The sequence below is a fragment of the Varanus komodoensis genome, unplaced genomic scaffold, assembly GCF_004798865.1.
Source record: "Varanus komodoensis strain SLA01 unplaced genomic scaffold, ASM479886v1 scaffold41, whole genome shotgun sequence".
Taxonomy (NCBI): Eukaryota; Metazoa; Chordata; class Lepidosauria; order Squamata; family Varanidae; genus Varanus; species Varanus komodoensis.
Window position 1 is genome coordinate 1,538,432 of NW_025335954.1, and position 22,728 is coordinate 1,561,159.

At 44.4% G+C, this 22,728-nt stretch overlaps 2 protein-coding genes across 6 annotated transcripts in view; one reads left to right on the forward strand and one right to left on the reverse strand.

The window, feature by feature from the left end:
- Window positions 1–8,183, forward strand: part of SLC11A2 (solute carrier family 11 member 2) — a 71,901-nt gene extending 63,718 nt beyond the window's left edge. For all 5 annotated transcript variants that reach the window (XM_044443301.1, XM_044443302.1, XM_044443303.1 and 2 more), the window contains one exon: window positions 3,767–8,183. In XM_044443301.1, coding sequence (XP_044299236.1) covers window positions 3,767–3,844 — 78 coding nt within the window. In that variant the 3' untranslated portion in view covers window positions 3,845–8,183. The remainder of the gene's footprint in view (window positions 1–3,766) is intronic.
- Window positions 8,184–9,567: 1,384 nt separating this feature from the next.
- HIGD1C (HIG1 hypoxia inducible domain family member 1C) lies at window positions 9,568–12,741 on the reverse strand. The gene is made up of 3 exons (XM_044443118.1): window positions 12,648–12,741; window positions 9,939–10,073; window positions 9,568–9,632 (listed from the first exon to the last, which is right to left on the reverse strand). Exons 1-3 carry the CDS (start codon window positions 12,739–12,741, stop codon window positions 9,568–9,570), a joined length of 294 nt encoding a protein of 97 aa, XP_044299053.1.
- Window positions 12,742–22,728: the final 9,987 nt, after the last annotated feature.

A 22,728-nucleotide genomic window follows, 5' to 3' on the forward strand; every position in this document is an offset into this window, starting at 1 on the left:
CAGTCTATTAGACAGTCTATCAGTCTGAATATATACCTCTATATAGGGTTTTTTCTTGCTTAAACTGCTCAAACATTTTTGAGCCAGATTTGCCTGTTATGGTTTTTGCAATGCAATTCTCAATTAATGACAGTTAAAAATAAATCTCAAAATAAAATTAATGCTATCTCATGAAAGTCTGGTTATTTAGGTACAAAATAACATTGAAGAAAATCAGAACTCTGCAGGTGTGGGCGTCTTCATCTAGCTGCCGGATAACCCTAGGCTGGTTTTTTTCTGTGCTGCTTGTAGAAGATGGAGTAGCACTTCTCTCAAGACACATAATTAAGATCCAATGGGTGACGCACATGCCCCTTTCACTATTCTAGCAGGGGAAAAATGTGTGTAGGCAACCTCTCTTTGGTGTTTCTTTCGGAAAGTCACCTATCTCAAGGTGAATCTCACCTATCTCAAGAACAGCATGGACCTTTCAAGGCCCCAGGCCAGAGTTCCTAGAAGGAATGCTGACAGATGGTTGGTTCTTCCTGCTGTAATTCCACCAATAATTCACAACTGCTTTAGGCTGGTGTGTGTTCATTTAAACTGCCCAAATTGGCAGGAAAAGAGCAGCACTTGGCTGTTAACTTAGGACCTCTTGATTCACCATGAATTTCCTACAAATAAACACTCTGGGAAAACACTGCAGGAAAAGTTTACATACCCAAGATGTACACAATCACCTATAAAAAATGTTTGTGTCTGTTCTGTTGTCTCTAGAACTCTGTTGTCAGTCCCATTGAAACTTGCATTTCTCTAACACACAACAGTGATACAGCACAAGAAGATCATAATATGTAAAGTGACCCTTACTTTCTTTAGTTTTTGAGGCATCTGTTTGCTCAGCCCCAAAGCCCAGTTTCTACGCTCAGGTCCCACTCCACCATTCTAAAAACACAATGAAACACCCCTGTTCTGATCTACGAAGCCCTGTGCATTCTCCCGTGTATCCCACGTGCCCCTTCAACCTTAAATCGAGAGAGAAAAGTCATGTGCCCAGCAGAAGTACGCTCCCAGATCCCCTTCCATTGAATGAATGGAGCTTATGGCTTCCCGTCCCGGAACGTTATGCTTTCACCTATTTCCTTGAATGGAGGTGGCTGTCAGGGATGGAGAATGTTTGAAGAGCAAGTGATTTTGGAAAATGAAGAGTTTATAAAAGCTAATACCCAAGCATCCGCCACTTGTTTGTGTGATGATTTTATTTTCAATCTGCCTAAAATCTAAACTTCTCTCGTAGCCTTCTGGTTTACCCAAACTGTACCTATTCTTTAAAACAAGCCAAGTAAAGCAGACTCACTTCTTGAAATAAACTGGTAGGAAGTAGGACTTCCTGGCTAAGAACAAAACAGAGACACTCATTCTAGCTCTGTGCAAATTTATCCATGGAGAAGGAGGAAAGTCCACGGGTTCCTTTAAACAAACACCAATATTGTGAAATAAACTTTCATGGGCGGGAATCCACTTTGTCAGATTCATTAAGTACTTACCCATATGGGTCAGTAGGTATAATACACTTTGAGGACCAAGACAAGAGGGATGAATTTTCATACAAAGTGATGCCCGACAGCCAAGCAATGCAAGAGACCGGCTCTGCTGTGCCATAGTAACAGACCAAGCACTCCCTTATATAAAACACTTTCAAATGAAAGCCTAATCCAGTTTGTATGAGTGTGAGTCCCAACTCCCAGTTGTTACTCATAATGGAATAGGTAAAGCCAAGTCATAACATGCTGTATTTATAGCTGGCCTGCAACAGTATTTCCTCTGTCCTTAAAATCTGCTTTCTCAACCAGAGATGCATATATATCTTCAACATCCAGGCCCACAGGAAAGAGCCTGTTGAAAAATCTCACATGAATGCCAATTATTTCCACACTGCAGTTAACCTTATCCTGAACTCTTCCATTCATTTTCTGGAGACCACAGTAGAGCTTTGTGAGGGAACACACAGACAGCACCTGCTACCAGCAAGCTTCATGGCATCACTCATGTCTGCATGCTAGCAGCTAATAGTCCCCTGGAGTATACCGCATGCTCCATCATATACAGTTGAGCTTGCAAAAGAATTGTGTTTACTCCAAACCTCTGAACAAGGAGAAATTCTTGTAAAAAACGTCTATCAGGCATTCTTAAAATTACAATACATACAGAAGTGAGGAAGGCCAGAGACCCAGCATGAAGGAGTAACAGAATGCCATTCTCACCTTCAGTTCTCAACTTAAACTTCTGCAGTGTTATCATCAAGGCCCTGCAACCATCACAAAAGAAGTCCCGTCCCTCTCACAGGCACTGGGAGCAACATCCGGCCTTGCATGGAGACAGCCTCTTGCCAGCCACATGGGAACAAAACCCTACAACAAGTCCCAGACCCAGCAGTCTCCATTTTTAGTCAAGCAGCACTTATCATATGATCAAGTAGCATCAATTCATGTGATCAAGGCTTCATTCACTTACGTGTCATTCACACAGCTCCAACAGTCTTTTTCATTTTAGCATAAACCAAACAGGGTAGTCTCTTGCTTAAAGAAAAATTGTTAAAATTAGACTTGGAAACCAGTGATGGTGCATTTCTGCCTTCCTGGACATTCTGTAGCAGATCTTAAACTCATCATAATTCAGGGAGGGATTTCAAAGCTGTGGTGGTGGTCATTTCCTAATTGGGCACTGTGAGCTTTGGATTCAGTGGAGTCTGAAAGTCAGGAAGTACCCGACCTTCTACAAGTGTGTATCTGCGCTTTTCTTCTCGCCCAAGTCTCATCATGTGATCCTGTCATGTGAGCATGTGATCTAAGCATCTGCAGTGACCATTAGTCCATTGTGCTGCGATTGAGCCTTGTATTACTTTGATTAGACTTATCAGCTCATGCCCCTTTCATGTGTAATCAATGACATGCCTCCTATCGCTCCTTTCCCTTTGATGCTTTGGCCTTACCTCGGAGACACATCCCCACCTCCTGTCACCCACCCTGCCTTCTTTGTAATCAAAATATAGATACACACACCAAACCTCTTAGGTGATCACACACCCGGCAAAAGTGAGCTCTGCCTACAAAGACACGTGAAGTCCCATAGTAGCATTTGCCACTGCTGCAGTTTGTGGCAACAGAGTCAGCATGACTAACCTCGTGGAACGTTCCTGTTTGGAAGCGTGGTGGAAATTAGCTAAGCAAGGGCCTGTGCAGACGCAAACAGACATTTCAAAAGTAAAAAGAAGGATGTGCCACTCTGAATCAAGCCAGCCTAGTTTTCTGGCTGAGGGGATGATGGAAGTTTATTTATTGATTTATCGTCCATAGCTGCTGCTTCATATGATAAAACCTCTCTGAGATTTACCTAAACACCTCAAAATCATGGTCAAAATCCACTGTTTTTTGCAACTGCTGCAACAATGATAAATGGGGAGAAACCCCCAAATAAATGGTGCTTTCCAGGTGGGCTGTAACCCAACTCACCTGGAAGGCACCGGAGCCAAGCTGGCTCAGTCAGCTGCCGATGGGACTGTGGTGGTGCCGGCCGCACTGGCACAGGCAAGAGCTAGCTGGGGGCCAAATTGTGGGACGTGGGAAGGAGGAGGGTGGAGTTCCTACCTTCCCTAGGAAATGCCTGCTCCTCTGTAGAGGCTGGTCTCACCCTTAGGAAACCTTGGGCGTGTGCTCATACCTGATTTTGGCTACTTCCTAAACAACATTTTTAATGACCTCCTCCTTGTCTCTTTCCCCCCATCTAGTATCATCTGGGACTCACTGCTCACCCAGAACTCTTCCTCCTCAACAACGTGGATGCTGCCTCAGTCATGAGTAGTTGAATCCCTCTGCCCCACAGGAGGAAGAGTGTGACTTTTGGAAGAAAAGGAGCAAAGGAAAGCCCTCCTGTGCTGCACAGAACCAAACTGGGATTGGTTCCGAAATAGGAGCGTGCAGTCAAGAGCTGCAGCTCGAGTCGGACCACAAGGGGAAGGGGAGTGGGGAAAGCGGCGGTACTACTCGGGGTTGTCTGGTACACTGTCTGGAAAGGAGGCGCCTTGAGAGGTTGCACCTAACTCAACTGTGAAGGTTCATTGAGGGCTACTGACAAAGTGTGTGCATCATCACACACTCTGAGGGGGACAGGGGTGTTTGCAATGGGGACAGGTGGGCATTCGTTGGTGTGGGTCACCGCAAAAAGCAGAAGGTTTGCATCTGGGAAGAACATTTCGTGAAAGGAGGGTGCGGTCTTCCTCTTACGCCATGCAAGGTCTTCCTCCTCGCACACAACTCATCACCCAAGCTGTTTTTCTCCTGCTGGGTTCTTTCAGGTCTCGGCCCACCTGGGGGGCAGGGTGGATGGTTTGGAGACGTTTTGTGCTGGGGGTGTGGCAAGCACCCCTTTCTGCCATTGCTTTACAGGTCTTTGGCAGTGAGCCATATTTCAACTCACTTGCCACCATCACCTGTAGTCTAGACTGACAGTCTTGTTTTTAGGTCTTTTGAGGCTTTAAATTAAGAAAAATAGGTTGGTGCTCTTACAGATTTCTGTCAAGGTACTGAGGAATCCACTAAGATTGGGCATCCCCTCCTACCTCCAGATTCCTGCAACACTGAGGGAGATTATTATAGAATTAAGGAATAACCTTCTTGACATGTGGGTACCCTACGATTGGGTAGTGAGTGAGTGCAAATGCAAATCGGAAGGAACTCTGAAATGTAAAACGACAGAGGAAAGAAACACTAGTCGGCATCGTTCAGCAGGAACAACTTCTGCACAGGCTCCAGCAAGAGGCCACCTGGGATATTTTTTGTTTTGAAAGGCTGCACAGAAATATTTAAACAGGAAAAAAGTGAATGGAAGGTGAGCCAGAACGCAAGTTCAGGCCCCTTGTAGAAGTGGGACAGAATACTGACTTGATAGATTTGCCGGGACAGTTTATCAATTAAGTTATGTGTTCTGCCTGAAGAGAAATCCCTTGTGACTCCTGATCTTTCCCTTGTCCAGCTCTTTGCCCCTCCACACTTCCGGCTCTAAAATGTTTCATTCATCTCTCCTTATGCATGGCAATGTTCCTTGCATTCATGTGAAGCAAGATTTTTCTCATTTTAAGGTTTTCTGCCTGTCTCTGCTTTCATTTGGTACTTGTGCATGCATTCTAAATGCAGGATCAATTAGAATTGAAACCAGTCTAAAACCAACATGTTCACATATTTTGTTGGCAGATTTGCCCTTTCCCCCTCCCTCATTCTCTTTCCCTTAAGCCAACTGTCAGTCCTACTTTTCCAGAAACGGCTGCACGAACACAGGACGGTGGAATCTAAGGGAAGATTTAATCATAAATTTGTACAACTCAGGCTTAAGAGCACAATCACATTAATGGCTATCTGGGGGATTTTTCTGTTTGCAATGCATAATAATGGAAGAGCAGCCATGCGGGATCAGACCAAAAGTCCATCTAGTCCAGCGCGTGATACACGCAGTGGCAAAGCAAGTGCCCACAGGTTCCCTCAAGCAGGAGGGTGCAAGACCTCCACCTACCCTGGCTCTTCAGCAACTGGCATGCCACCTCTGGTGAAGGAGGTGACATAAAGCCAGCAAGGCTAATAGCTCCTGGCCGCCGCCGCCTTTATTAATCTGTCCAGTCTTTTTTTAAAGTCATCCAGATTGGCGGCCATCACCACTTCCCAAGGCAGCAAGTTCCATAGTTTAACTACACACTCTGTGAGGAAGTGCTTCCTTTTATCTGTTCTAAACCTCCCACCAGTCAGCTTCTTGGGGTGAACCTGGGTTCAAGTATTCTCCACAGCAGGCATTATTCTAAACACAGCAAGCATAGAATTGCACCTGGAGCCAATTTAATGGCCATGGCTTCCTCCAGAGAAACCTGGTGGTCTGATTTTGAGAATGTGCTTGGGATGTGGAATGGTTAGTTGCTGCTATTAGACATCCATCACCCCTTCAGTGCAGGTGCCCCAGCGGTCTAGGATACTGTGAACCTCCCCACCCAAGGGAAAAAAGCCCCCATGGCGGCTCCAACCAAGCAGGCATTCCAGGGCCATAACAGAGTAGGATAGGCCTTCACCTTCCCTGGATATGCCCCAGAATGGAGGGGAACCATGCTAGTCCTTGGCTAGTCATTTTCCACCCCCACCCCCCGGACCAAGCTGTGTGCCTGTGGTTGCGATTCAGGACAAACTAGTGAAAAGGACAGAGGTGAGTCTTGAAGCCACCACTCCACACCTGCCTCTTGTCCTGGCAGATCCAGGGAGCTGCTCCAAAACTAAAGTTTCTGGGCATGAACAGACTGACGCTGAGGCTTTGCTCATAGTTTCTGTATCCTGAACATTTCTTTCATCTGTGGGATGGCTTTAAAAAGATGCCAGCTGCTACAGTTGAAAAGCTGCTGCTTTGGGTGGTTTTCTCACTCCAGGCCTTTATAGGTCCTCGCCTGCTCACTTCCAACCACAGCTGCCCATGTGCAGCTGCCTGTGTTCCCACTGAGTTGGTGTTTATTCCCTGTTTCTACATTTGTGCGCTGTATAAATACACACAAGAGCCCTTTTCAGGTTTGCACTTAAGAGTTTGCCTAAAATACTACAGACAGCAAAGTCTCAACTCGACTGACTACTTTAGCTCACACCCAACAGACGGCAACTAACACACTGTATCTGATTTATTAGCTAAACCCTCAAATAATTGTTACATTAAAGGTACAATCCTATTGCGATCTAAGACCTCTGAGGTGGAGATTTCACTCACCCTGTGCAGGGGAAGGGGAACTGTGGGGGCAGCTGCCACCTCCCTGTCTTCCTGGTCCTGCATTTTTGCTAGACTCTTATCCCGGTCTCCCTGGCCCCCCTTCACCAGGACACCCCCTTTCCACACTCTGAGCTTCTGTTCTCAACTTTGGAGAGCAGCTGTGGTGGGTGGGGGGAGGTCCAGAGAGCTGGTTCCCACCTCAGATGTTCTCTGGGGGCCATAGGATTGCTCCCTTAGCTTTGTGACTTAACAGCGCATGCACAGCTCCATTTTTAACCATTTCAGACTTTCCAGCTTCTTCCTGCTTTCAGTAGCTTCCCTTTTATTTTTCATAGGCAATATAAACTGCACAAAATAATTCCGGGCTGGGGTGGAAAGGCTATTGAGATTCCACAGAATCCTTGAGACTGAGCAGAGTTGTTCTTACCATAGATGCTGAAGATGGAACCAACTGCTGCATCTTGACTGCTAAAGCATCCCCCACCCCTTAAATCCCAAGATTTCTGCTGTCATGCTCAGAGTCAGACACTCCTTCATCAGTGGAGCTCTTGACCATGGATAGTTCCATAAAGTTCAAAATTAATGCCACAGTGGATAAAGAGCCCCATTGACAGAGGGGTTGCCAACCTTCCCTACACATGTGACAAGGTGTCTGCAGGAAAGACTAGTATTCACCTATTTTGCCGTTGTTTTAGTTTGCAGAGTGCATCCTGGCTCCATATCAGTTGTCTAGACACACCCAGTGATGTGGTACTACCTGGTGCCAAGACAGCTCCTGAAGCAGTACGGACATCCACATGTTAATTTCCCCCTTTACGCTACAGTTTGCACTTTCTGATGGTATCATGGCCCTCATTCTAGAACCAAGCTGGCGATTCACCCTATGGCGAGCAGCCTACAGCTCAATGCGCCATTTAACTTACCATTGAGCCCCACTGGAGTCAGTGGCAATACCTTCTGAGTAGAAATGAGACTGCATGGGTGCTACTGCTGTTCTGCCTTCTCATACATTAGATGGGACAAGGTGGGTGAATCAAGACCCACACAGTGTCAGAACCCTTACACCTGGGCACGAGGAAAGTGTCTTCAGGCTTGCTCACAAGAGGTATGTCTGAACTGAATATGGTGGCAGTGCTCCCAGACTGACCCAACTGCTTAAAAAGAGTTGCTTCTATCCTCACCCCAGAATGTTTACAACTGTGTTACAAAACATCTGTCAGAAACTGCCCTTTGGTGTTGGGGAGCTTTAAAAATATATTTGCAATCTGTGTTCTGTTACGAAACCCATTTTCCCTCCTGATTCTTGTTATTTTCATTTTAGATCAGGCACTAATTCATTTTAAAGGTACCAGTCATTTGATTTGGTGTTTATTTGTTTCAATAGAGGTCCAGACTTTCAAATAAACATGTCAGCTACATTTTTTTCAGTCTTTTTACTTCTAATCTTGCCCTCCAGTTGCTGCGGTTAATACTGGTTCTGTCTTTTTCAACCAGACATGGTTGTTTCTTGTCAAAGGCATGCTTGAAAGAGGTTGATGAGTTCCAGGCAGGTGAGTAACTTAGCAATTCATTCCGCCTGGTCACCCTTTTTCAGAATTGTTAGGGATGGGTTGGGGGACAAGACAGAGGTGCAGCTGAAGAGAAATAACCACTGAAAAAACTACAGGAGTGTGAACCTGAAGCAACCATGTGGAAGCTGTTGCAGGTTTAGAATAACAGGAGTTATTCTAAGGAAGGAGGAAGAAAGAAATGCAACTACAGAATGCTAAAGCAAATAATGCAGAAATCCTCATGGGCCCATATGGATTTTAGCGCACACAGGGCTGTAGAGTTCCCTTTACCATTTGGCAGGGCAAGACAGGGATCAAGCTGTTCCGGGTGAATGCTCATCACCAAGTAATGTGGCCCACCGGATCCGCTCTCAGCCTGACTTGACTTACATGGCATTGTACTGAGGAGGAACTGCCTTGGCCATTCCTGGCTCCCTGATGGGTGGAAGCAGGCGTGGTAGGTTTTGTTCTGTCCTCCTGGTGTACTGCAGAGGATGCCGAGGAAGGATGGACGTGGCAATCCTGCCCATGGCCACACAGAAGTAGTCCTTTGACCTCGAGGGCGATTACTTCCGAGTAAGTGAGCACAGCACTGCAGCCTCACTCAATGGCACTTACATGCTTGGGCTCTACGTATGCTTGGGATCTACTTGAAAGATCACCTCTTCCCTGCCTGGTTCACTTGCTGTTGTTTTTATGAGTGCTTCTAAGCTGCCATGGGTGCCATTCTTGGCAGAAGGTGAGGGTATGAAACAAACACACAAATATTAAATAAAGAGCCCACACAGACCAGGGCGGCATCACAGGTTCATACATTAGCCAGATTAATGCTTGGTGACATGCCTGATGGCTTGTGTTTCAGAAAGCCTGAAATACTGTACCCCAAACTTTCAAAGAGCAATGCTTTGGATCAGGGGTAATTGGTGGAACTCCCAGTACTTTGGCATACAACTCCCATCATCCCCATTTTCTATACTAGCTAGGGCTGATGAGTGGTAGGGAACATCTGGAGGGAAACAGCTGCTCCCCTCCCCCTGCACTTGACCTAGTGCAGAGCTCTGGAGCTGAGGATGTACATTTGGAAACCAAGTACAGATGCAAGTCCAATGCTTACTTGAACTAACTTGAGCTTTAATAAATAGCAGGACTAGCAGAAATCTTGGACAGCATTCTTAGGCCCTCACACACATATAGGTAGGTATTCAAAAGCAATAGAGGCAAGTAGTGCTATGCTCTTCCACTTCGTGGAGGATCATTTTCTTGGCCCACTCCCATCGAGGTTTTTGATGTAATCCGTGTACATAGAATACAGAACACCTACCAAAAGAAAGCAGGTATGGTTGTTACTAACAGTTGCTTCAATATCATCTAGCAATTACACTTCACAGTATAAAATTAATGCTGCACACGAAGCCACATTTTATACCTTAACAGAGATAAACTGAATTGTTGCCCACGGATAACAACAACAGATTAGGACTACCTATTTAAAAAAATCAGTGATGCCTTTGATGCAGTAAACTCACTACACTGGAAAGAAGCCACAAGGGACCGTGCAGGAGAGGGAGGCGTCACTGAACAACAGTATTTTTTAAAAAGATCAGCCACGTCAGTTTATCTTACCTATTGTTATTGCGCCTACAACAAAGCCTTGCGCCGCAACTCTCATGTGGATGAGGTGAATTGACATCTTTTGGCTTCCTCTGTACTTTAGCTTGTAAAGACCATAACCCACTATAGCAAAACAGCCTGCCAGCCCTGCACGTTAAGGAGAAAGGTGCCATTCAGTATGGAAGAGATGAAGACTCTTCCAAAATAGACCAAAGTTTTATGTAGTCCAAATGAAATCTCTCTCTCTCTCTCTCACGCACACACACACATAATGAGGCTGTAACACATGCAAGGTGCTTGTGACTGCCATTTTGCATGTCCAAGCCTTGCTTGGGTGTTGTGTCGTGGAAACCCTGCAAGCATGGGTTCAATGATTCTTGCGAAACCCTAGAATGAAGACCTGTTTAAGCCTTGCATAATCCATCCGCACCTGTATTATGTGGAGTAACTCCATGTATGCAACCATCAGTTCTTGACACAAGGATGAGATGCAAAAGCGGTGAATAAGCCTCACATACCAGGCCTCGCCCTCTCCTTTTTCTTATACCTTCCCTGTCCCATTCCTGTTAAGTACTATGGAGAAAATCAACTTGGTGCAATCCTGCCCTATAATCAGTTGCTTGTGCATAAGTCCCGTTTGAATTCAATGTGACTTACTTTTCAGTGGATGTGCTGCATAGTATTATGCTGCCAATCTATCTCTGCTAAGTTTTTCTCAATGTCAACAATTTCTAGACGTCAAGAGTCACTAGAGCCAATTTTCTGGGCAAGAAAACTCCTGCATTAACACCTACTGAATTATTTCCATGGTCCTGAATGCTAGGCTGTGTGTAGCCAAATCTATATTTTTGTTAAGTAGTTGGAAATAAAGTGATTTAAAAACAGGCTCCCTTTTGAATCAAACTGTTGTTTAATGCACTAATGTGTAAACACTCGCTCTTTCTGTTTCAAAAGGCTGTTTCATTTTCCGCAATGAATGTTGGATTTTGCTTCCCAAAGCCATTCACTGTAACCATAACAACTCTTACTGAATCCAAACATTTCCTTTTGCTCTGAAGGGACATCCAGATGTGCTAGGCTTTATCTCTTGAGCAGTTTGCTCCGTTAATCAGGTAATGCAAAACTCTGTGTTTGTTTCTTCGTGTTTGATACATAATTGAATATAATGCCTTTTTTATCTTTCAGCTGCAAACATGGTCTGAAAGAAGCAGGCAGTGTCCTTGCAGTCGGCTTAACTGGCGTAAGGGTATACGAATTAGCATGTGTTCATGGGCACTGGACGTACAAATCACTTTAAATTCTAGAAAGGCTCCTGCTCTCATACTGTTCTGCTGTGGCTGATAAATGGCAAGGAAGACTAATGAAGGCCGATGGGTGACAGTTTGAGCGTACGTTGTTTAAAAAGGGAACCCTAACAGCTGAAAGAAAGTGTCATTCACTTGTCGGTAGAAAATATACTGACTTTTCTACAAGGATGGTTTAAGGCCAAAGCATAGTGGATAGGGATACATACCAAGTTTTCTGCCTATTCTTTATACTGGGCATGTTTTCTTGCCATTTATATTTTATATTATATTACATTTCTGCCATTTTTCCTTGCAAGAAACTCGAGGTGGCTTACAGAATTCTCCTCCTCTTCTAAATCTTACCCTCACAACAACCACCCTGTGAAGTTGGTTGGCCTGAGAGTCTGTGACTGGCCCACTGTCCCCCAGTAAGTACTACGGCTGAGTGGGGACTCGAACCCAGAATGCCAGCCCCACATGCTTAACCACTATACCACCCTGCCTCTCACCACACTGCAATCCGCTTGTTCTCCAGATGCTGATCCAAGAAGGGCAAGAATCTGATCCCCTCATGGGTGTGGTCAGGCTGCTTCATAAATTTAGCCTCCCCTCTAAGGTTTGCACAGTATTGATCTGGACGGCTAAGGCTGCTAGCCTGATTGAGGTTAGAACAGTTTGTTGTTGAATTAGAACTTCGGGGTTTTCATCCCTTCTTGAGCCAGAGTTCCAGAATGGGGCAATCCTGAGATGTTTATAAAACTGGATGCAAGGCAGAAGCGGCAAGTGTGCAGAATGGTCAGCCCTGTCAGTTCATGGGTTCATACACACACTCTCTCTCTCGTCACAGCAGCAATTCGATGACATTCATAGGAGAAAGACCCACAGACTCCTGCTTTATTGCCTTCCAGGTGAAACTGAGCAACTGCTCCATGCCTGAAATGTCACAGAGCCATCAAGGTCCAAAGAGGGTGACATCAGAAGCTGGATCTGGCTCCCCTGGTGGCCTGTTAGTCATTGTGGCCTCAGGATACACAACGCAACTTGCTACTGAAAAGTAAAGGAACTGAAGACACCTGTGTGTTTGCCTTCTTAAGATGAGGGGCTTCAACAGAAAAGAAAACTCTTTTTGCAAAAACACTGTGTTGTTATTGTGTTGTTGCTATGTCATGAACCCATGTTTCTTGAGTATGTTTGTCTCACAGCTGTAACTCGGCCTGCTTCCAAAGAACGCAAGACAGCATGTGTGAGGGTCACACCATTTTATCCTCACAATAATCCTGGGATGTAGGCTAGGCTGAGTGTGTGCGGCAGGCCCCTGAGATTACCCAGTGAGCTGAAGTGCGGAGCAGGGTTCCAAACCCAGGCCTCCCCAGCAAGTCCCACCATCTCGCCACAAATCCATGCAGACTCTCCAAGGCTTTAGGGCTCAACTCACCTATGGGGACAAAGGGGGCCTCCCGGGATTTTCTAGCTAGCTTAGATGCTTGACTATCATCTTCACTTGGAGACCAGTGCTCATCGGAAGGCATTGCTAGCATCTGAAAGGGAAAAGGGTGGAAAAGAGTGAGAAATAATGTGTCTTGATAAAATGGAAAACTGACTGCAGAAGGGCATTCTGTCACTACCAGCATCGGCAGAGAGGTGCACAGCAAGAGTGCTTCATGCAAGTTCTTTCAGGCAGAGTTTTTCTTGAGCATCTCGTGTGGCAGGATTCATTCACTAGCCAAACTGGAGCTGTTGGTTTTCCACCTCAACTGTGTTTCCGGGGACCTTATATCTCCGTCTCTCCATGTACCTGGAGCCAATTTTGTTACTGAGCTGTTCTCAAAGAATGCTAGCAACTTAGGCTCTGTGTGAGAAGGAAAGGAGATACAGCATTGGGACCAGTATCGAAGACAAGTTTGCCAGTGAGGTGAACATGCTATGATGCAGACATGCTGGAGACCTGGTTTCTATCAAGAACTGTAGGAGGAGCCTGGAAAAGAAATTAGAGACAGTATGGTACCTATCTTAACATCTTCAAAGCTGTCACACAATTGATGAAACAAAGATGACCACTCAGCAATTGACAGCTGCAAGTAAGCAACCTGCTTTTTTCAGGGGCTGCAGCAAGGGAGAACTTGAACCAATGGATCAGATTGCAAGACAGAGGATTTCTCCCAAACTTTAGGAAGAGCTTTCTGACAGTACAGGCTGCTCAGGAGAAAGTGGTGGCCTTCAGGAAGCAACAGGCTCATTCAGGTGGTGTCAGGCAGAGGCAGAATGACCCTTCTCTGGGGTGCTGCAGCTGGAGATGACCTGACTCACCAGGCGGCAGGACTACATGCTCACTCAGGAGCTCCTCTACACAATCTGGCTTTTAATTTAATTAACATGAAAGCACAATTAACAATAGCAGATGGATTAATATTTTCGAAGTGTCACAGTATATCTGCTATTTTGTTATTGATATATGTAATTTATTTCACTTCTGTACTGCCTTATAGCCAAAGGTCCCTGGGTGGTTCATGATATAATATAAAATGTATGCCTCACTTTTCTTCTCCAGAAAAGAAATCATTTGATGCATCACATCATTTTAAAAAATATATATACACGTATACAAACCCCAGTAATCAATCCTCAAAACACATGTATACTTAGATAAAAACAACAGCAAGGACAAAAACAGAAAACAAAATTCAGCAACAACAAAATCAACACTTGTGTAAACACAAATGTCACCATGGTTGTTAGAACACTAAGGGACCAAAACTCCTTGGTGGAGGAAGTTCAACATATGGGATGCTGTCACCAAAAAGCAGCCTTCTGCAAGGGCCTCGCAGTTGGCACACAAGGCTCCCCCACCTTGGTAATCCTCCCACTAACACAGGTTAGGCTGGGATGCTTGTTGCACGATGGTCAGCCAGTTCCCTCAGTGGGGAGCTGAACCTGGTGCTTCTTTGTCCAAGTCTACCTCTTAACTACAGCACCCCTCTATCTCAACCCACCCGCTACGATTTCCATATACATTGTACAGGGATGCATGCAACACTTTGTATAGCAGCAGCAATACCAGCAGCAGCAGCAGCATAAATTTGGTTAAATCAGATGTCTAATTTCAAAGTAAAGGCTTTCTCAAAGACTGCATCTCCAGCAGGAATGAAGACTGTGCGGCCCTCTGGGTGCTGTTGGATTGCAGCTCACAGCATCCCTCACCATTTGCTATACTAATTAAGGCTGATGGGATATGCAATCCAACAACAACTGGAGGGTCCCTTGCTTGCACTATGACAGACTCCTTGTGAAAATCAATTTTACTATTAAACTATGCTTAACATTAGCTTTGTCCTTAAGAATGAATTATACAGTTCCGGTTCTTTGTCATCTGTTTACACCTTTTCTGCAAGATTAAAAGCATGCAAGTCTCCGGATTTTTTCCTCAAGTGAAAGTGTAGACTATAATCTTTTATTTCAAAAATCTAACTTTAGCACACTGAGATCCTTAAGACTGGTTTTTTTTCCAGGATCTGTTCAACTGTCCTTCCCTAAAGTTGCATTCAATCTTTCATCCTCATTCAAGATTTGGAGAAAAGAAATAAAATATATGGAGAAATATAATTTACTTTGTAACTGAATGAAAATACATTTCCATAAACTTCATTCTTATTTTTTAAAATGAATGCATTATAAGCAAACAGGACGCAGTTAAACTGGGTGCTATATGAATACTTATTATATTTTTATTAATGCCCTGGCCAGTCTTTCAACCTGAAATATTTTAACTTTCTAAAATAAAATAAGTTGTTGGATTACCTTTGCTCCTGAAGCATTTACTGTCCATCTACTTTGAAGTCTCAGAGAGAAATTATCTTGTATTGCAGGCTGAGGCTGCGGCCAGTAATGAGAGACAAATATAATTACCCATTTTTGAAGCCAGTATTTGATCTAATAGGCTGTTCCCCACAGCTTCTGTACCTTTTCTTAAAGTCATGATTGTTTCTGGAAGTGCATAGGTTAGAAAACATTTACTATCAGAGTTTTAACAAGCAGAAGTGATCCTTATTCAAGAAGTACACCATAATGTTTCATCGATTTATTTCTGGATATAATTCCACTTTGTGGAGGAAATGGTCATTACTTTCTTAGGTTGATAAGATGCCACATTTAATTGCAAATGCTTATAAAAGAAGCAACGTGCAAGCTGTACACTCTACTCTTTTAACAGAATCTAGATAAGCAGTTCTCTGCTATATTAATACTACCCTAAAATAGCTTCTTCTCACTTTTCTATGTGTACACTGTCAAAACTGGGCTGTGCTCTTACAGATTTTACCATCTCATTGATGAGAGTGACTCTGTGGCTGCAAGTCATTCATGGATTGTACACTGCCCAGAGAGCCCTGAAGGAAGTGGTTCATAGATAGATGATGGTGGTGATGATGATGATGATGATGATGATGATGATGATTCTTTAAAATAGTTTTAGGCTGCCTTTGAGAGTTCAAAACCCTCTCCAGGAGGTTCACAAGATTAAAAGCAATGCAACAACATCCAAATTAAGAAAAAGTCCATGAAAATAACAACAATAAAACAGGCTTTTATCCTACAAATGCTAAAACTGAAAACAATTGTAGTCAGACTCTCAGCAGTCCCACAAAAACACAATTCAAACTTAGAAAATTAACAGTCCTTGGCTTTCCCAAATACCTGATGGACTTTAGTGGATAATGCATTTTAGAGATGCAAAACCATTCCAGAGAAGGTCCTCTCCTTTGTATCCCAAGCCTCTGAGCCTCCATTGCTGACCTATAGTGAAGACTGGCTTCACTGCGGAAGGGTGAAGGCAGTCCTTCATGTCACTCAACCCCAAACCATTTATGCAGGAAAGTAAAACACCTGGCCATCCAGATGTTGCTGTGACTCCAACCCACATCAGCCCTAGTTAATGTAGTCAATAGTGAGTAATGATGGAAACTGAACTCCAAGAACACCTGAAGGGCCACATGTTCTCTGCCCCTACTTTAAATCTTAAAGATAGTGCTTTAGCCTGAGCCTGGAAGTGCACTTGCATCCAGTGCAATGGGCAGACAATAGGTGTCAGGTGTAACACTCGCCCATATGTGGCAACTGCACCAGCTAGAGTTTCCAGACTACCTTTAAAGGGAGCCCCCACAAGCATACAATACAGCAGCCCAGCCTGGACATCACTGGAGCGTGGCTAATGGAGGCAAGTTCAGAAATTTTCAGCTAGAGCCTCAACTGGTATAACAGTTTACACTGATAAAAAGCACTCCTGGTTGCCACCAAGTGCCCCAGATAGCAATGAGTCCTCTGAGCAGAGTGAAACGCCATCTAAGACCATTTGTAAATGTCCATCCAGGGCAGTCAGCTTCCTTATCCACAGCATCTCTGCCTTGCCTGAATTGTCTTGACTTGCTTCCCATCCTCCTCCCCAAAACTGCCTCCAAACTCTGCTCTGAGAGTTCCACAGCCTACCTGGGATCAGTAAGGGGAAACCAGATGTAGAACCAAGTATCATCCGTATATGCATTGATGACACTTCAGCCCAAACTTCCAGATGACCTCTTTCAGCAGTTTCAAGTAGCTGTTGGGGACCGTGGGGGACAAGGTGGAATCTTGTGGCACGCCACCGGCCAATGGGCTGGAACCAAAATCTTCTAGTGCCATTTACTGAGAGAGCTGTTCTAGGAAGGGCCTGAACTACCACAGCACCATGCTTCCTAAGCCTAACCAGATCCATCACTGCCTTCTGCATTGAAAAGTCAGTGTTATTACAGGATATCAAATTACTTTTCCTGAGAGGAGAGCTTGTGATTAACATGGAACAGACAGTATGAAATGTATTAATACTTTGGTACATAAACACAAAATTGTTAATCACAACACACCCACTTGCCTAGGATTACTTTTATCCTAGGGATAAAGCCTTGATCTTGTTCCAGTGTGAAGGGATATTCCAAGTAAGCCAGTCATACCACAAAAAGAAATTTGAGCAGAATACTTGCTCTGGAGAACATCATCAGAAAAATTCACAGCATTTTTTTTTACATATGCACATGTTCACTGCTATAGTTCCAGTTCACTAAATACAGACAGGTGTGACAATGGCTGTACAATTGTACAATGTAACCCACTACCACAGAACACACAATCAGCATAACAGAGAGTACACAAACTGAAGTTTGCTCATCATGAACACAATTGTCTTCCTTTTGCAGATATCTGCAATGCAGAGGAATCTTTATAGGCCAGCTTCCCCCAGTCTGATGCCTACCCAATGTGCTGAATTACAGTTCCCATCATACCCAGCCAGCATGAACTGAAGTTGGCTGGGGTGATGAGACTTGCAGCCCAGCACATCAGGAAGGTGCCTGGTTAAGAAAGTCTGGACTAGTCTGTAGTTCATCTACAGCCAGAGGTGAATACTGAGTACTAATCAATATTAATCAATACTCTCTGCAGACACTTCTGTGTCTTGAATTATTTGGTGGAAATTTTTAAAAGATTTTAAAAGCATCATTTGCCCATTTTTGTGTGTAATGCAGTTAATGTCAGAGTCTTTATCAAAAGGAACTGATAAAATATAGTAGAGAATCTGAGTCCCAGTGAATCAAAAACTGTTTTTATTTGTAAAACCATCTTCCCGAAACTCAGTTGTGTAATACTTATAGAAAAAGCAGCCAGTTCTCAAAGTGGTGACACAGCCCAGAGCAACCAGTACACAAAATCCAGAACAGGATTCTGCAGAGGGATAAGCAGGGATCATTTCAACTTTGTAACTGATTCTACTGGACAAAGTCGAGGTGTCACAGTCAGGGTCATATGTCAGAAAAAGCAAAACAGGTGTAACTCCCAGAGAGCTGCCTGAGAGCACACTTTTGCATTTCCCTATATGAACAGTTGAATGGTTGTCATTCACTCCAGAGCAAAAAGTACCGCTTCAGGGAACACTTGTATGTGTATGGTGGGGATGAACCTGGATATTCAGTGGCCTGCATACAGGAGGAATAGCACTGAGTGTCTTCCCAGAATCTCTCTGTGTAGAGGCCCTCCTAATATACTCACATGGCAACTATCATCCCGAAGAGATTCTTGCTAAACCAAAGGCAAGTATGGTATCCTATTTTGTGGTTCAGGGGTTAGGTTCCCCTCAGTCAATTAGTTCATTGGGACTTTGAGCAGGTCACTCACTCTCAGCCTAACCTACCCCACATAGTTGTTGTGAGAGTAAAATGGAGGGGAGGAGGACTATGTAAGCCACCTTGGATTCCTTGCAAGAGGAAGAAAGGTGAGTTATAAATGAAGTAATACCACATATCTAGGATTAGTCCTCAAAATGAGTAGTGCTCAAAGCAGAGAATGCAGTGTTTGGTAACTGCAAGTCTAAGCATGTTTATTAAGAAATAGACCCCATAGTTGACTGTACTCCCTTGTAAATGTTTAGTACTTTCAGCCTTAGGTTGCTACTCTACATTCATTTAGTAGAGAATAAATTCATCCAACTCAGGCTTTTAGATAAGCATGCTTGTCAGAATTAGAAATTTGAGGATGGAGAAGGAAAGTCTGTGTTGACACCAAAGCTTTGACTGGTGCAAATGACCAGACAAGCAAGTTCCAAGTACAATAAGGGCACAATTCCATGCATTTATGACAGTCTCAGCTAGCCATGGGAGTTGTGGGACTTTGTCTAAATATACTTAGGACTGCATCCTATGTTAGTTTTGTAAGGAGGGGGGATGTGCACACATGCACATACATAGAGGGCATGGGGCATGTTTCCAGCGATAACTCCTATTTGGAGTTTAATTCCTAAAATATGACTATGCTTAAATCTCAGGCCATGTGATCTGGTAGCTCTCTCCTAATCTCAGATGCGTGGGGACAATCAGGTAGTGGTGAAAAGGCTTTTTGTACATGCTCAGAGGCACTGCATTATCTGACCAGAGCCACAGCATTACAGTAATTTCTGAGACTTGAATCACGGTGAGCCTTCGCTCAAAGAGGGCATTCTCCGTAGTCCCACCATGGCTCCGCTTCATCCTCAAATCCATGCTGCCTCCTCATCCAGCCGCCGGCCTCCCGTGCCTGTGCCTGCCCTCCTCACTTCCCCACCGGATTCCCTGAAGATGCCAATCCGCCCTGGCCCGGCTTCCGCCCAGGCAGCTCCCAGCGACAGAGCGAAGGGCTCCCGCCCGGCTCGCCCAGCCCTCTCGCGTTCCCATCACCCCCCGCTCCTCTCGCCCACCTGCCAGAGGAAGCCGAGTGACAGAGGGAGGGGAGCGGAGGCTCCGACCATAGACAGTCGGACTCCCTCCTGTGCCCGCCCCCTCCTGGGAACGTCACTCCTGAGCCACCAATAGGAAGAGAAGAGCTTCAGGGCGGTGATCGGAGGGCTGAGGACCCGGATGTTATGAGCGCGCTTGCGGTCCTTGGATGCGGGAACGGCAGTGCGGGCGGGAACGCAAAGCTGCTGCGGTCCCGACTGTGTAATTCGGGAGTGAGCCCCAGAGAGGTCTCGGGGTCTTGCTGCCTGAAAAGCGTGTGTGGGATTGCAGATATAATGGAACGTTATTTATACTTACTTTTATTTGGAGCGTTAACTAGATCCTGTTAAGGTGCTGCAGAGAGCAGCCGAGTGTGTTTGCTTCTGTCTCCTCATAGGTTTATTCGTTTATCAGTTTTGCGACAGGCAGAAATTCAGTAGGCGCACCACCTGCTTGATTTCTGCTTGACAGGCTGTAGTTACTGGTCCATAGTGTATGTTAAAGAAAAGCGAGGAGGTGAAGCGATCCTAAGAAAAGAAATATTTAAGTTCGCGACTTCTGCTTTAAAAGCAAAAGGGGAAAAAAAGGAGTTTGTCATATTAAAAATTTAAAACCGCTTTAGTTCTTGATTGTTAAGACATCCTTCGATTTTCTGATTTAGATGAGAATGATAGTGGCATGTACCTTTTTTACTTTTCACTCTGCTTTGTTCTTGGTAGTGAATGATATAACTGCAGCTCAAAATGATTCATAGACTATCCATAAAATTATTTCTAACTTCAGATAACATTTTACTTAGCATCATGGGTGGAAGTTGTGTAGCATCTGATAATGTTTTTGTTGTTGTTGTTAGTCGCGAAGTTGTGTCTGACCCATTGCAACCCCATGGACAACATTCCTCCAGGCCTTGCTGTCCCCGGAGTCCACTTAAGCTCACGCTGACTGCTTCAGTGACTCCATCTAGAAAACCTCATCCTCTGCCATCTCCTCCTTCTTTTGCCATCTATTGTTCCCAGCAGTAGGCTCTTCTCCGGTGAGTCCTTTCTTTTCATTAGGTGGCCAAAGTATTTGAGTTTCATCTTCAGTATCTGGCCTTCGAAAGAGCAGTCAGGGTTGATCTCCTCTAGGACTGACCGGTTGATCGCCTTGCAGTCCAGGGGACTCGCAGGAGTCTGCTCCAGCACCACAATTCAAAGGCCTCAGTTCTTCGATGCTCAGCCTTCCTTATGGTCCAGCTTTCACAGCCATACATTGCAACTGGGAAAACCATAGCCTTAACTATATGCACTTTTGTTGGCAGGGTGATTTCTCTGCTTTTTAGTATGCTGTCTAGATTTGCCATAGCTTTCCTCCCCAGGAGCAAGCATCTTTTAATTTCTTGGCTGCAGTCCCCATCTGCGGTGAACTTGGAGCCCAGGAAAATAAAATCTGTCACTGCCTCCATTTCTTCCCCATCTATTTGCCAGGAAGTGAGAGGACCGGATGCCATGATCTTAGTTTTCTTAATATTGAGTTTCAATCCAACTTTTGTGCTCTCCTCCTTCACCTGCATCAAGAGGCTGTTTAGTTCCTCATCACTTTCTGCCATTAGTGTGGTATCATTTGCATATCTGAGGTTGTTGATATTTCTCCCAGCAATCTTAATTCCAACTTGTGATTCATCTAGCTCCGCCTTTTTTATGATGTGCTCTGCATATAAGTTAAATAGGCAGGGCTACAGTATACAGCCTTGCCAACCTCCTTTTTCAATTTTGAACCAATCAGTGGTTCCGTGTCCAGTTCTCACTGTTGCTTCTTGAGCCACATATAGGTTTCTCAAGAGACAAATAAGATGGTCTGGTACTCCCATTTCCTTAAGAACTTGCCACAATTTGTTGTGATCCACACAATCAAAGGCTTTAGCATAGTCAGTGAAGGAGAAGTAGATGTTTTTCTGGAACTCCCTAGCTTTCTCCATGATCCACCGTATGTTGACAATTTGATCTCTAGTTCCTCTCCCTCTTCAAAATCCTGCCTGTACTTCTGGTAGTTCTCGGTCCACATACTGCTGGAGCCTAGCTTGTAGGATTTTGAGCATCACTTTGCTAGCATGTGAAATGAGTGCAATGGTGCGGTAGTTTGAACATTCTTTGGCATTGCCCTTCTTTTGGATGGGAATGTAAACTGACCTTTTCCAATTCTGTGGCCACTGTTGAGGTTTCAAGGTTTGCTGGCATACTAAGTGTAGCACTTTTACTGCATCGTCTTTTAAGATTTTGAATAGCTCAGCTGGAATACTGTCCCCTCCACTAGCTCTGTTGTTGCTCAGACTTCCTAAGGCCCATTTGACTTCACATTCCAGGATGACTGGCTCAAGGTCAGTGAACACCCCATCGTGGTTATCAGGGACATTAAGCTCTTTCTTGTATATTTCTTCTGTGTAATCTTGCCACCTCTTCTTAATCTCGTCTGCCTCTGTTAGGTCCCTGCCATTTTGGTCCTTTATCATGCCCATCTTTGCATGAAAGGTTCCCTTCATATCTCCAATTTTCTTGAAGAGATCTTTGGTCCTCCCTATTCTATTGTTTTCTTCAATTTATTCGCACTGTTCATTTAAGAAGGCATTCTTTTCTTTTCTAGCTATTCTCTGGAATTCTGCATTCAGTTGGGTGTATCTTTCTCTTTCTCCCTTGCCTCTCGCTTCCCTTCTTTCCTCAGCTATTTGTAAAGCTTCCTCAGACAGCCATTTTGCTTTCTTGCATTTCTTTTTCTTTTGGATGGTTTTAGTTGCTACCTCTTGTACATTGTTGCAAACCTCCGTCCATAGTTCTTCAGGCACTCTATCTATCAGACCTAATTCCTTAAATCTGTTTGTCACCTCTACTGTATATTCATCAGGAATATGATTTAGGTCATACCTGAGCGGCCTAGTGCTTTTCCCTACTTTCTTCAATTTAAGCCTAAATTTTGCAACGAGAAGCTCATGATCTGAGCCACAGTCAGCTCCTGGTCTAGTTTTTACTGACTGCATAGAGCTTCTCCATCTTTGGCTGCAGAGCACATAGTCAATCTGATTTCTGTGTTGACCGTCTGGTGATGTCCATGTGTAGAGTCGTCTCTTGGGTTGTTGGAAAAGAGTGTTTGCTATGACCATTGTATTCTCTTGACAAAATTCTACCAGCCTGTGCCCTGCTTCATTTTGTGCTCCAAGGCCAAACTTGTCTGTTACTCCGGTTATCTTTTGGCATCCTACTTTAGCATTCCAATCCC

What these genes read in the sequence shown, in the direction of transcription:
- HIGD1C (XM_044443118.1), bottom strand. Translation starts at nt 12,741, where the DNA reads ATGCCTTCCGATGAGCACTGGTCTCCAAGTGAAGATGATAGTCAAGCA. An exon ending in GGCCCCCTTTGTCCCCATAG is followed by an intron (nt 10,074 to 12,647) that starts GTGAGTTGAGCC and finishes CTTAACGTGCAG; the next exon opens with GGCTGGCAGGCTGTTTTGCT. An exon ending in TGTAGGCGCAATAACAATAG is followed by an intron (nt 9,633 to 9,938) that starts GTAAGATAAACT and finishes TTCTTTTGGTAG; the next exon opens with GTGTTCTGTATTCTATGTAC.